Here is a 13707-nt window from a genome sequence, read left to right as displayed (position 1 = left end):
TACGTAGACTGTCAAAATTTATCTTTTTGTGAAGACCTGAAATTGGCCAATACAACCAATGTAGTCTTGTCTCAAAATCTCATTGAAAACATGTATAAATTGCACTCAAAGGTTGAGTTATTAGGGTATCTCCAGTCTTGCAAACTCTGCATAAGAGCACTGTTCCACTTGGCTTAATCTGGGTGCATTCCCAGGACTGTGTCGTTTCCTAATTCGACACATGACAGTACATGTACTATTGCTCTGTACACATTTCATCAGTACTGTTGTCATCTGCTGTGTGTATGGCCATCCAGCAGCCCTTCATCTTAAATGTTAGCAATGGATCACTGTCCAAGTTTAGCTTACTTGCTTCAGGGATGGTCTCCCCTTAGCTGCCTTGTCTCAATCTTTTGCAGCATGCACTGTTGATGCGAGAAGTGACTCTCTCTCCCCTCCATCACTTCCTCATTAGTCAACTTTTTTGAGCTTGCTTCCTGTCATGCTGAAGTATAGCCCGGAAGTTGGCTAAACAATAAGTTACTGACCCAAGGTACAAATGGCTCTAGAATTTAGCACAACAGTCCTTCTTTGTATTTCCAGTTTGTTTTAATGCAAAACCTGACATTCTGCAGTGCCACAGTGTCAGCAACATTGCACTATTACATACCACTTTTTACTGGTACGTGTTGGTACTACACCCTTTGTGACGAGTTCGGCGCATATTATGGTAATGAATACAGGCTGAAGGAATGCATACTATTTGCATACATTAATGACATCGTATGTCCAGAGGGTGGCAAGGGGAGGCCTCTCAGGTCGAGGTGGAAAGTCAGCCAGTAACCTGCAGATGGTCGTGTGTATCCCTTGAACCTACATGTACCCGGTCTCTTTCCACTATAACCTCGCTTGCCATTGTACCAGTGAAATATTCCCAGTCTGCATCATAAGAAAATCAAAATATGACGAAGGTCTATTACTGGCCTGGTTTGACCAAATAGTAGCTCAGTACCCTTTTATTTTGTCTCTTTCACAAACAGAAAGAGGCGATTTGTATGCTGATTCTTTCTTTTGTGTTTTCGCCTTGAGTCTGCTATGTTTTGTTCCCATCTAAATGATGCATTCTCCACAAGGAAGCTACTTTCAGAGCATTATCACCCATGTGCGCATTGTCATCCTGGTTTCTGAGCCTGGCAAATGAAAACATTACAGCACTGAAGTCCAGTCTACCCAGTCTGCCCTTAGACATGCACTGCTAAAAATCTGAAAAACCATCCAAAGAGTTGTTACATCCATCATGTCTTCACGGCTATACACTTCAGAGCCTGTCTCTGTCCACTTGTCTAAGCAAGTGCACCGTTTGCACAGCTCCATTGAAATGACATTCCTATTTTTTTACATTTATGTCTAGCGCAAAAAGAAATTTTATTTTGTAGAGTATCGCCGATAGAATTGTGTTAATTGGGATTGTGAGTTCAGCAACTGATTGCCAATGTCGTATTGGGTATATATACTGGGCCCTAACCATAGTTACTTTCTGGGATTCCACCAATAACTGTAAGGCAAAATCCTCTTTGGGCAGGATATTGGTCTCAAGATGAATGGTAGTTAGCATCTACATCTAATTTATCCCACACTCTTTGTACAGCAGACTATAATAGCCGTACCAGCTCCTATCACCAGTGTGCTTGTCTTTCTCATATCTTATATAAACGCTATAGTTCTATGAAATATGTACTCTATACATATAAAAAACTATATGCAACAGTCATAGAATATGAGGTCTACGTTATCTAGGGTTCAAAAATCGATACCTCAACATTGTGGTCACCAACTCACCTGTACCATCCCGAACATGACAGACCACTGGCAATGTGGAGGAAGGTCAATCGACACTTTCCCTATCACTGAATCTTAAAGACGCCCGATTAGAACAGCGATAACAAGGAAAAAGAAAGCTAATTCTTACCACCGTGGCGTCTCACGCCGCTCGACATCTCTCCTTTAGATGCGGATGATTTCGACATGATATTTTCTCTAAGAGACTCTGACATGGCACCATTTGTTCCAGGACACTGCCTAAAGAGCTCCTCTCTCTGCATCAGCCGCTGGGTAATGATGACAATCTGTTGTGGACGGGGAACAATGCATGACAACAGTTGACAACACTGCACCAGTCGCCTACCCTACATTCGCGCCATATTGTGCACTTGTTGTCGTCACGTGATCAAGCAGATGGCTAATTTCCATAGGCTCACTCATGGGGGAATTACTGACTGCGCACCGCTGCTGAAATTAGATAGGAAAGAGTACATCGATCGAATTTATTTATTTATTTGATTGGTGTTTTACGCCATACTCAAGAGTATTTCACTTATACGACGGCGGCCAGCATTATGTCATTAAGGAAAGAATGCAAGACATGGCTACTGAAAGGAAAAGTTAAATGTTTCAGATGGCACAGATCGATCTTTCTTTGAACAAGGCGCATATTTTGAATATACATGAGAACAAAAATTTAATTATGGTTGATGTCTTAGCGTTGCTTAGCCACAAATTCACCCAAAAAAACCCAACAAAACAAAACAAACAAAAAAACATACAACAAAAAACATCCAAAAAAAACAAAACAAAACAAAAAATATTCAAAATGATTTTGAGGTTGTGGAATGTTAGAAATTCACCATGCAAGTGAGAATAAAAGAACCGGTACGTATTTCTTACAGGAAATTATTTACAGAAACCAGATGGCATACTGAAATGTTAGGGCCACCGTCTATACGAAGGCATTAGGGTGTATACTCCATACTTCAGGATGGCCTGCTAATACCCCCAGATTTGATGGTGAGCCATATATGATCATTTGCATCTTATAATAATCTAATAATATAATGCCGAGGCCTTGCGATTATTGATGGGGAATGTACAGTCTGGCTGACGGCTGGTGTAGAAATGTCTGGTTCGACGCATAGATTCCATAGTTTCATTGTTGGCAATCGCCATGCTCAGTAATACCGGTAGTTTACTTATTACTTATATATGGAAGCCAATAGCGGCCATCCGTGCTTTCCTTCTTTTCCACTGTTTTATTTAGACCAGAAAACAACTGCGAAAGGACGAAACAACGAAAGGAAGAAACAAAAGTTGTTTTGTTTCGTTGTTTCGCAGTTTTTTTGGGGTGTAAATAAACAGTATAGAAAGAACGAAAGTATGCATGACCGCTATCGGCTTCCATACTTATAACAGCGGTAAGGTTTATAAATAGCGCCTTTGAGTAGTTTATTACTTATTTCGATGCTAATTTTAAGTCTAGGCGAGCGATAAACTGTCTGGGTCATGCATATATATACACGTACAGTGTGTCCCAGAAGTCGAGCACCATCCAGGTTGAGGTTGAATGCTTGAACTACAGAGCGGTGTGTTGCCCCATCTATAACAGTGTCTTGAATTAAGAACAATGGTAATGGTTACATACTCATAAGCACTGTCTGAATCCATGGAGCTATGTCGAGTTTCACTGTCAGCTCATTTAATCATTAAATTTGGTATGCTCTTTTCCGTTATTTCCGCTGAAATTTGTTGTACATTAAATTGTACAGAATTTGTTCCGTCAAGCAATATTTCGACCTTGTAACATCAGAAATAACAATTTTAATGTAATTTGAAAGTTTGACTTATGTCTAAGATCGCTTCATCATCCCGGGGCCATGTGAACAAGGTAAAGAATTAAAGTTTATGAAACTGCAGTTTGCGATTTATTAATCAATTTGCAAAAATGACCAGTACCTCATTTCGGTATAAAAATAAGAAGAGCTCAGGTGAACACAACATACGCCCCAATTTGTTTGAAATGTATAAAGGGGTACCAGTAGCACTGTGGTGAGTGGAACCCCCTGAGGGGAATCTTATTGGGTGTTAATGATAGGTATGCAGTTAGCATGACTGCATACCTAGTTGGAGTTATAGCCAGACACGAAATCGTATCTATTAAAATAGTATATAAGGAAAATGGCTATGTGGTTACCATGACAACCGCTGATATGAACAAATGTGAGTCGCCACACATCGTCATATGTGTACCTATGTATCCACCAAAACTTGGGACTCTCCGTGGAAAACAATTGGAGATATAGCCCGGGCATGAATACGAACGAACAGGCGGACAGATAGACAGGCGGACAGAATCGCTGTAACATAATACACTCCGCCTAATGTCGGGGGCGTTTATTTGATTGGTTTAAACTCAACGTACTCAAACATATTTTGCGTATACAACGGTGGATATGTATGGTTGTAAAACCTAGCTCCACATGCTAAGCTGATCGATCGTACATCAGAAGGAGTTGCTACCCAATAGGCTGAATATGAAGCAGAGATACTGATGTTAACTTTTTTGATGACATGAATGTTTCGATCTCAATCAGTTTACATGTTGTGGAAAGCAAAGCGTAAAGCATCTGATGGACTCTTCCACATGTGACAGATTTTCACCTGGAGTGTGAGCCCAAAGCTAATGTTTTATTGGTGTAAGGCGAGAGAGTGATCTCCAATTAATTTTGACCACTTTAAGGGAATACTGATTCTGATTGGCTGGTGTGAGAGATAGGTAAGCCCAGTCAATGCCTTGGCCCAGTCAACTATTTTTAGATACCTCCACTCTCAGCGAATCAGCGTCGATACTGTATCCTATAAACCCACCTTACGAGCTATGTCAATCCGTTACTGACATCATTGTCAAGAGAATATTGTCCAGAAGAGATTGCTTGTTCGGAACTGAGTTTGAACCAACATCTAGGTACAGCTGAATTGCATTCGCGGCCATGTTGGATTTCTAATACAGAATGTTACGTTCCAGTGCACAAAATAAAAAAGCCACATCTAGGACACACCTTGGCATTCTTTTGTTGAAAGGAAAGTCAACACTGTGCCAACTGTGGTCTAACTACACATGCATGCATCGCTAAAGTACACCAAAGAAAGTTTAAAAAGATTTATAGTTTTGTGATATTCCACAACCGAGATATAGCAGTCCTAAATTGGCAAAATCGCGTATGTTGAGGTGATCGAAAGCAGTATTATCAGTTTTAACCAGGCAGGCGAATGGACAGTCAGACCAAACATGCTACGAATCCATACGTCGGACTTTCGTATTCCAGCCATCAAGCAAAATGGACGTTCCAGACCAATAGTCACAAGGCCAATTCCCAAAAGGCATTTAACACAAACCACCAAAGAAAGTATATAATGTATGAAATTAAAATCATGCAAGGAGAAACAGTCAACAATTTTCAACGATGCTGGAAAGACGCAGGGTATGTTCGAGGCGAATGAGTTAATCAGCATTCAAATCGTGTACAAAGTATATAAGATGTCAGTAATATTTATTTATTTATTTATTTGATTGGTGTTTCACGCCGTACTCAAGAATATTTCACTTATACGACAGTGGTCAGCATTATGATGGGTGGAAACCGGGCAGAGACCGGGGGAAACCCACGATCATCGGCAGGTTGCTGACAGACCTGCACACTTACGGCCGGAGAGGAAGCCAGCATGAGCTGGTTTTGAACTCACAGCGACCGCATTGGTGAGAGACTCCTGGGTCATTACGCTGCGCTAGCGCGCTAACTAACTGAGCCACGGAGGCCCCTCTGCCAGGAATAAAATATGTATCTAAGTCGGGCACACTAGTTTTTGCAGTAGTAACTTGTGACGGGGATTTAACGTCAGGGGTCTCTTTCGTGAAGCTTACTTCGTGTAAAGTAGCCCTTAGCTACGAAGTACATTTCATACCTCTACAACATATGCCCTTCGGTATATTGATGCCCAAGTAAGGATAATCAACAATTAATGTCAAAATTGAAACTATTCCCAAGTAAGGATAGTCTACAATTAATGTCAGAATTGAAGCTATTCCTCTTGTCGTAAAGTCTGCGAGAGAAGAAACGGTGTTGGTCCTTGTATAAATATTAGTCCTGAGAACATGTACCATTTAGAGTCTATGGATTTCTTTAAATCCAGGTCTAAATCTTTCCCAGCCTTTGCTATATATGGATTGCTTAGAGCTAGCAGATGATCAATATAGCGATTAGTGAATTCAGTTTAGGCCTGGTGAGGATTACTCCTTAATAGTTTCTGCATACCGTCGTATTCATACGAAAACAGGTACAGGTCAGGCAAGAGAGGGGCACAATAATGAGAAATTCAAGCAAGTCAATGAACAACGAAACGTTCCAAGATGAACCCATCCCAACGAAACATCATATGCATGATGAAAGAAACATTGTTGTTTCAGATTGCTTTAAAATGGCGCATTCAATGGTCTTGTATCCCCATCCCACCTACCTCAACCATACTGATTTTACCTGTTTATCTGATTTGTATTGCTCAAAGTGAAGATATGACCTGTAAGCTTCGAGTCATCTTAACGTATGACCAGCTACGAGAAGGGTTTGCCATTTGCCCGTGCAGAAGTAGTGACACTATACAATTATGGGATTACTGACAAATTCATCTAGCGGGAACGAATGCGATGCATAAAGGCATGAATGCGGCAGTAAGAAACATCGTAAAAGTCTTCGATATTGCACCTCATCCTTCAGACCAGATGAACTGTTTATGAGTCCATGACTCCAGGTTTTAATCTGTTATAGCACATGGCTTTGGGATATGCCTATTCGTATACATCGTATGCAAGTATAAAGGCTTCTTGTGCGAAATGTGAAAGAGTAAAACTCCCTCTAGCAGCTGTTGTCCCTTGTTTACACTAAAAAAAAAACAACAAAACAAATAAACTGTTAATGTTAACACAAGGTCTGTTGTCTCAGTGATGCTAGAATGTACATTGTTTTTTATAACGCAATACTACGTCATATTCATCATAATATCCTGATAGTCTAGTGCAATATCTAGGCTAAATTGATAGAATATATTTAACATAATGATTTGTTGGGACAACATCATACATAACACCACTCAGAAAACTGACCTTATGTGAAATTTAACAGATTATTTTTTGAGAGTACAAATATGACACAAGCACCCCCAGGTAAATGCTGAACGTGTTTTCTTTGTGTATTTAACGGAATATAGCATGCTTCAGAATCTGTGATCGAGTGCGCAGATGCGCTGGTCTTCATGATTTCGTAAAGTTATCTGGTGGAATGATTTATTTATGCGTCGATTTGATTGGTGTTTTACACCGTACTCAAGAATATTTCCCTTATACGATGGCGACCAGCATTATGGTGGGAAGAAACCGGGCAGAGACGAGTGGCTCGAAGCACGAATGGCCACATGGATACCTTAGATATCCACAATAGCATGCACTAGGGATGCCTTAGAAGACGGCAAAGGTGAGTCCCTACCAGTTAAATTCTTGTATCCGTGGGACAATAACGGACAACGGAGGCCTTCGGCTGATATCCTTCTGCATACCTAGGAATAAGTAAGCTATTACGGTAAGTACGGATTTGCTCACATGACCAAGCAGGGAAGTGGGCATAATTTGCTCAAGTACAGGTCATATATGTATGTATGCTTGGAGTTTTACGTCAATCTTAACAATGGTTCAGTCATATGAGGATGGAAAGTCATTCAGTGTGTGTGTATATGTAGTGTGTCTTCTTGTAGCAGGGGGACGTCATGTCGCCAAATAGCTGCTGCCTCTGAAGTATCGTCGCAGATACCAGACATGATACCCCATCTAGTCACATTACACTGTCACCGGGCCAACAAGTCATGTTTCCTTGTTCTAACCCCTCAGCGCTGAGCGCCAAGCGAGGCAGCATCATACTCCATTTTTGAAGTCTTTGGTGTGACCCGACCTTACCAAACTTCGAGTCGGACGCTCTAAACATGGAGTGATTTGGATTTAAATACTACTTCGATCGGTGGAACACATAGCTCTGTGAATAGCATAATGAATACGAAGCATTCACACTGTTTCAACGAGATTAAACATGAGTCGATATAGCTGGATGCCGCACTGGAAACTTCCGGATTATGGTTTAGGCACCAAATGTATTTTACGTACCTGACTATGTTAAACGAGTTCAGGTAGGCTGGGACGTTTAATGTTTCTTACTCATATAATAGACGGACCAAGGAAGGGGTTTATTTGTTTATTTCATTGGTGTTTTACACCGTACTGAAGAATATTTCACTTACATGCTATGTCGGCCAGCATTATGGTGGGGGTGGGGGTTGGGTGGAGGGAAACCGGACAGAGCTGAGGGGAAACCCACCACCATCCGCATGTTATATAGGGGTTTGTCAATAGAAGAACAGCGCACACTATTTGTGTCCAATGGTCTCACAGGTATCACCGACTAGACAACTAGCTCTATAGCATGTTATGTGTGATGGGAGACCTGTTATTTAATGGCATGAACTAAATCCCCATGAATAATAAACAGGCAATCCATTAGGTGATGGAGGTACTTTGACTCCAGGTTCTGTATGCACTATAGGTCAATATGTCAATTTTATCTCATTATACATAGGATTAGCATGCATAACATCTGACAGCCTCGGTACATTAGGTTTGCCTGTGTTGCCACAATATTCTGTAGTCCAGTTTAGAATGTTTTGACCAAGGGCGACACCTGTTACCTAAACTGCTATTTGCCAGTGCCATATTTGACATTGTTCGCTCGTTTTAGTATAATATAACCTTCGTACATGTAAATAAATTATTTTTCATCTCTTGCAGTATATGATTACACGGCAGAATGGTTTTAGAATAGGATGTTAGGAAATTCTGTTATAAAAAAAACGAAACAAAGAACAATGTAGTCTATTCCCTGAAACAGCAGTGTAGGTTGTGTTACTGCCTGGATTTTTTTCCAACTGCATGTTGGATCAGCTATTGTAAAACAAATCACTCTCCACGCCCATTGCCAAGCATGCCACTTGTTTCTTGGTGTTGACACCATGCTTATAGAGTTTAACATTATGAATTAGAAAAGGTTTTCTTTTCGTGAATTTTCCTTGCCTTTCTCTGGTGAATTATGAGCCACACCCCTTGCAGAAGAACACATCGATCGTTGTTACTCAGTTACCACCACTTCAATATTGTAGTCATATCATGGCCACCCTAATTGTAGAAGTAGATAAAATATCGAGCCACACCTGTCTGTGATCATACTGTAATACTTTCAACACACGTCATCCAGGGTATATTTTCATGAATCTTTGGTGTCCTGGACCCACCCCACGCCAGTTGGATTCCACTTCAGCTCCACTTTAGATCGTTTGTCAGGCAGTCTTTTCCCAATACATGTAATACTATTGTATTAGTTAGTTATTGCTCTGCTTTGGTATCTATACCGTTTCCTTTAATTTGCATAAAATCTCAGTGTCAAAGGTTTATATATATATATATATATATATATATATATATATATATATATATATATATATATATATATATATATATATATATATATACACCTTTGACACTGAGATTTTATGCAAATATATATATATATATATATATATGAGACACTTGTTGCTGCCTCGCTTGGTGCTCAGCAGTGAAAGGCTAGGCAAGGAAACGGGCCTGGTTGGACCGGTGTTAGTATAGTGTGACTGGGTGAGGTGTCATGTGTGGTATCTTCGACATGATACTTCAGTGGCGGCAGCTATTTGGCGGCATAGAGTGAAAAATTCATTTGTCATAGAAATGAAAAATTGCTAAGTGTGTTCAATCCCATTTCCGGACAAGATTTTTTCTTGAATCCCATACTTTTATTAATTGTTCTCTGGGCCTTCGTGGTCAACTACAGCCTGCAAGTTGTTGAAGACCATTTGGTTGCCAACGATTTGACACATGTGGATGGTTTGAGAGTATCTCGCAAAATATCGGTGGCATACCGCGGGCGCTCCAAACTCTCTAGAGCGCATGTGCCGCGCTCTTTACACTCTTTTTACATCACTGTCACCACTAGTCAAACTTGCCTTGAACCTGCGTGACGCATGCAGGTTTGTTTAGACTTCACCACTGGTGTCCTCATGCGGAACTATTTAATCGGCACTCATCAATAAAACTGTTCTGGTGTTGGTTAGGATCATGTTGTCCATACTTTATATAAATCAAAATGCATGTGTATAAAAATTATCAGAAATAAATGCTGAGAAAGAGTGTTAGTTAGAGTAAGACTAAGAGTAAACATTTTTCAATTCCGTGACAAACACCAATCAAATAAATAAAATGGCTCAATTCTATTGGCCCCACTCTATTTACCAGGAATAACTGTGATGTCAGTAAAATGCACGAACTTTATACTTAGTCTACTTACACAATCCCAAGGGACTGTCTATCTGTTCACTTTCCTGTATGGACTTAAGTCGATATTGTGACCAGATTTCTTAATGTCCATTAAGCATGAAGCGACCACACATGGACGGAACTAATACAAGTTTGTTGATACGATGAAGGTGTGCACCAGTCTGGAAATACGGAATAAACAAGTTACGCTGTTCTCTGAACTCACAGTACTATTATTGCAGATGCAAAATCTGTATCAAATGCAGTTTTGTTTACCCAGTCTGTTATGGCATGAAAGGTTTTAAAGTGTCACCACCGTTATGGGTGAGTAGTTGATGGAATAGCCTATAGAATTACGCTATGTGCAGGGTATATTTGTTTAAGGCTCGCTCCATATCATGACATTGACACATGCACTGAGTGGCATAAATTGTAACTGTGCATGCTGTCAATGTGTTACCAATCGATGAGTTTGCGATCGTGGGGTGGTTACTGGTGTGAAAGAATTAAAACCAATAATGGTGTTGATCAGCGTCATTGTGGATTCTCATCTCATTTTTGGATCGTCACACGTACACTTTACATTAGGTCATCACTAGGGAGAGGAAGTAATTGATGGGATTTCGCTAGACACACTTTTGAAGCAGCACAAAGCCACGGACGGCCAGAAAATCGAAAATGTCGGCCGATGTGATAACAGCGATACTGGTGACACTCTTGGCGACATCATGGTCAAAACCGGGTAAGCAGTCTTGTTTACTAATAATTTCAAGGTTAACGTGACAGAAAATAAAACATTTCACGGGTACAGACGGTGTAATTCGTTGCACCGATTTGTTGAAAGGACCAACGTGTTTAATACGCTACATTCATTAAATGGAAATAGGACCAACGTATTTCTACGTTTCGTTCACGCGATGCAACTTGTTGTTTCGACGCGTTGAATGGAAATAGGACCAACGTGGTTCATAGGTCGCGTTCACACGCTGAGATTTGCTGTGTCGACTCGTTAAATGGAAATAGGACCAACGTATATCATAAGCTGCGTTCACACGATGCGATTTGTTGTATCGACTCGTTGAACGGAAATGACCAACGTATATCATATGCTGGTTCACACGATGCGATTTGTTGTACACTCGTTGAATGGAAATAGGACCAACGTATATCATAAGCTGCGTTCACACGATGCAATTTGTTCTATCGACTCGTTGAATGGAAATAGAACCAACGTATTTCATTAACCGCGTTCATACGATGCGATTTGTTGTATCGACTCGTTGAATGGAAATAGAACAAACGTATTTCATTAACCGCGTTCATACGATGCGATTTGTTGTGTCGACTCGTTGAATGGAAATAGAACAAACGTATTTCATTAGCCGCGTTTACACGATGCGATTTGTTGTATGGATTCATTGAATGGAAATAATACCAACATATTGCAGCAATATTGTAGTCATATCATGGCCATCCTAACTGTAGAAGAAGATTTCTGATAAAATATCGAGCCGTCTGTGACCATACTAAAATACTTTTAACACACGTCATTCAGGGTATATTTTCATGAATCTTTAATATCCCAGATCCCACGCTAGTTGGATTCCACTTCAACTCCACTTTAGATCGTTTGTCAGACAAAGTCTGTTCCCAATACATGCAATGCCCGGGGAATTTTTGTATTAGTTATATTAATCATTGCTCTGCTTTGGCGCCTATACCGTTCTCAGTGTCAAAGGTATATAACGTTATATATACCGTTAGTGCAGAACTATTTCATCGGCACTCATGAACAAAGCTCTTTCTGGTGATGGTTAGGATCATTCTGTGCATACTTTATATGAAGGGAATGCATATTTATTAAACTTATTAGAATAAATGTTGACAAACAGCCTTAATTTGTCCTGACATCACTTCCTGCCTCATCACCGTGACAGGTTGTTCAAGATTTTTGTACAACATATATTAGTGGTCATAATAGTGTAAAGCAAATGTAGATAGCTGCGCATGCGCTGTTAAGAGTATGTGGCCACTCATTTTTGTAAAAACTTTTTGTGTTAAACAGCAAGAAATCAATCAGTAAACAAATATACAAATAAATTCAATTCATTCTTGAACAACTGGCCGAGTCTTTCAATCAATGTATGACGCAAGGTGTGTTAATTCAATCGATATTACCAGTTTCCACTGTTCTTCAAGTTCTGGTGACAATGAGCAGCGATCGTATGGCGTTGATGTGGTCTTGCACAGAGTTTGTTGCAAAGTGGTGACCTTTCACCTATATGCCATAGCCTTTTAAACTCGCACTCGCGAGTGCCACACGTGAGAAAATCCACGTGTTTACACCCATTAAAGTGATCACTGTTATACAATCCCATCGGACTGTCCATCTGTTGACATTCCTGTATGGGCTTTGTTCATCAACCATGAAGCGACCACACATTGACGGAACTAATACAAGTTTGTTTATACGATGAAGGCGTGCACCAGTCTGGAAATACGGAATAAACAAGTCATGATTTCATGCAAGTCTGGACTCACAGTATTATTATTGCACTGGCTCATCGACTATTGCCAAAGACGTAACAGTATGTTAATTTGTATACATCCTGTATACCAGAGTACCACGTGAGCTTGATCTGTAAATAAATAAAAGCTTGAAATCTGGTCACAATATCGACTTTCTCTCCAGAATCATCTGTCAAGGCACCCCATTGTGTCATCTTGTTAAACACGTTTATATTAAAATTATTCATTGGAAACTCATGTAAATATTTGTTTCCGAAGTACTATCACTGAAATATCCAGCTTTAGAGTTTCGGTTCTGTATCGTTTTCAAACAAACGGCGTTTCTTTAAGTTTGGCAGTTTGTGAGGTCCGAAAACGTGCCACCCTTCTCAAACAAGGCCATGAACGGCACTAACAGGCATGCATCTTACGTCCCTTGTTACACGACAACGACTATGACGTAACGCGAGATTAGTTTGTGGGGCGCGAAACTACGAGAAGTGGGATCTGGCCTATCAAAGCATGCAGTATGTAGGTGAAATAATGACAGTAACACATATTTTCGAGGCAACAGGATGTAAAACCACACGATATCATCCTTTAAGAGCCGTAGAAATGTCTCGAGATCTTAAATGCAGTTTTCAAATTACATATCACTTCAATATAGGCCTACATTTGACGCAATCGCAGAAGCTGTATTTTGGTCTAGAATTTTTAAAATCCTTCCAAATGTATTTTAAAAAATACATAACGTTTGCCCAAGGCTTTCCGGATAAGTTTACAAAAATAAAATCTGTCTTAAATCTAGGTGTTCAACTGGCTTATGTCGCTTTAACTCGAAAACTTGCCATGAGCAATTTTCTCGGAGGGCACACCTCACCGCAGCTTACTCCTATTAACACGCCTTTAAGCGGGACAGCGACATCAAGGGAAGTAATTCGGTGTGGCCC

General features: G+C 40.2%; 1 protein-coding gene across 1 annotated transcript in view; it reads right to left on the bottom strand.

The window, feature by feature from the left end:
• LOC135472295 (anoctamin-8-like) overlaps positions 1-2159 on the bottom strand; it is a 30665-nt gene extending 28506 nt beyond the window's left edge. The window contains 1 exon segment of the mRNA XM_064751738.1: positions 1949-2159. Coding sequence (XP_064607808.1) covers positions 1949-2081 — 133 coding nt within the window. The 5' untranslated portion in view covers positions 2082-2159.
• Between the last annotated feature and the right edge of the window lie 11548 nt (positions 2160-13707).

The sequence above is a fragment of the Liolophura sinensis genome, chromosome 8 (genome assembly GCF_032854445.1).
Source record: "Liolophura sinensis isolate JHLJ2023 chromosome 8, CUHK_Ljap_v2, whole genome shotgun sequence".
Lineage (NCBI taxonomy): Eukaryota > Metazoa > Mollusca > Polyplacophora > Chitonida > Chitonidae > Liolophura > Liolophura sinensis.
The sequence above is the reverse complement of the archived record's forward strand: the minus strand, read 5'-3'. Positions and strand labels throughout refer to the sequence as shown.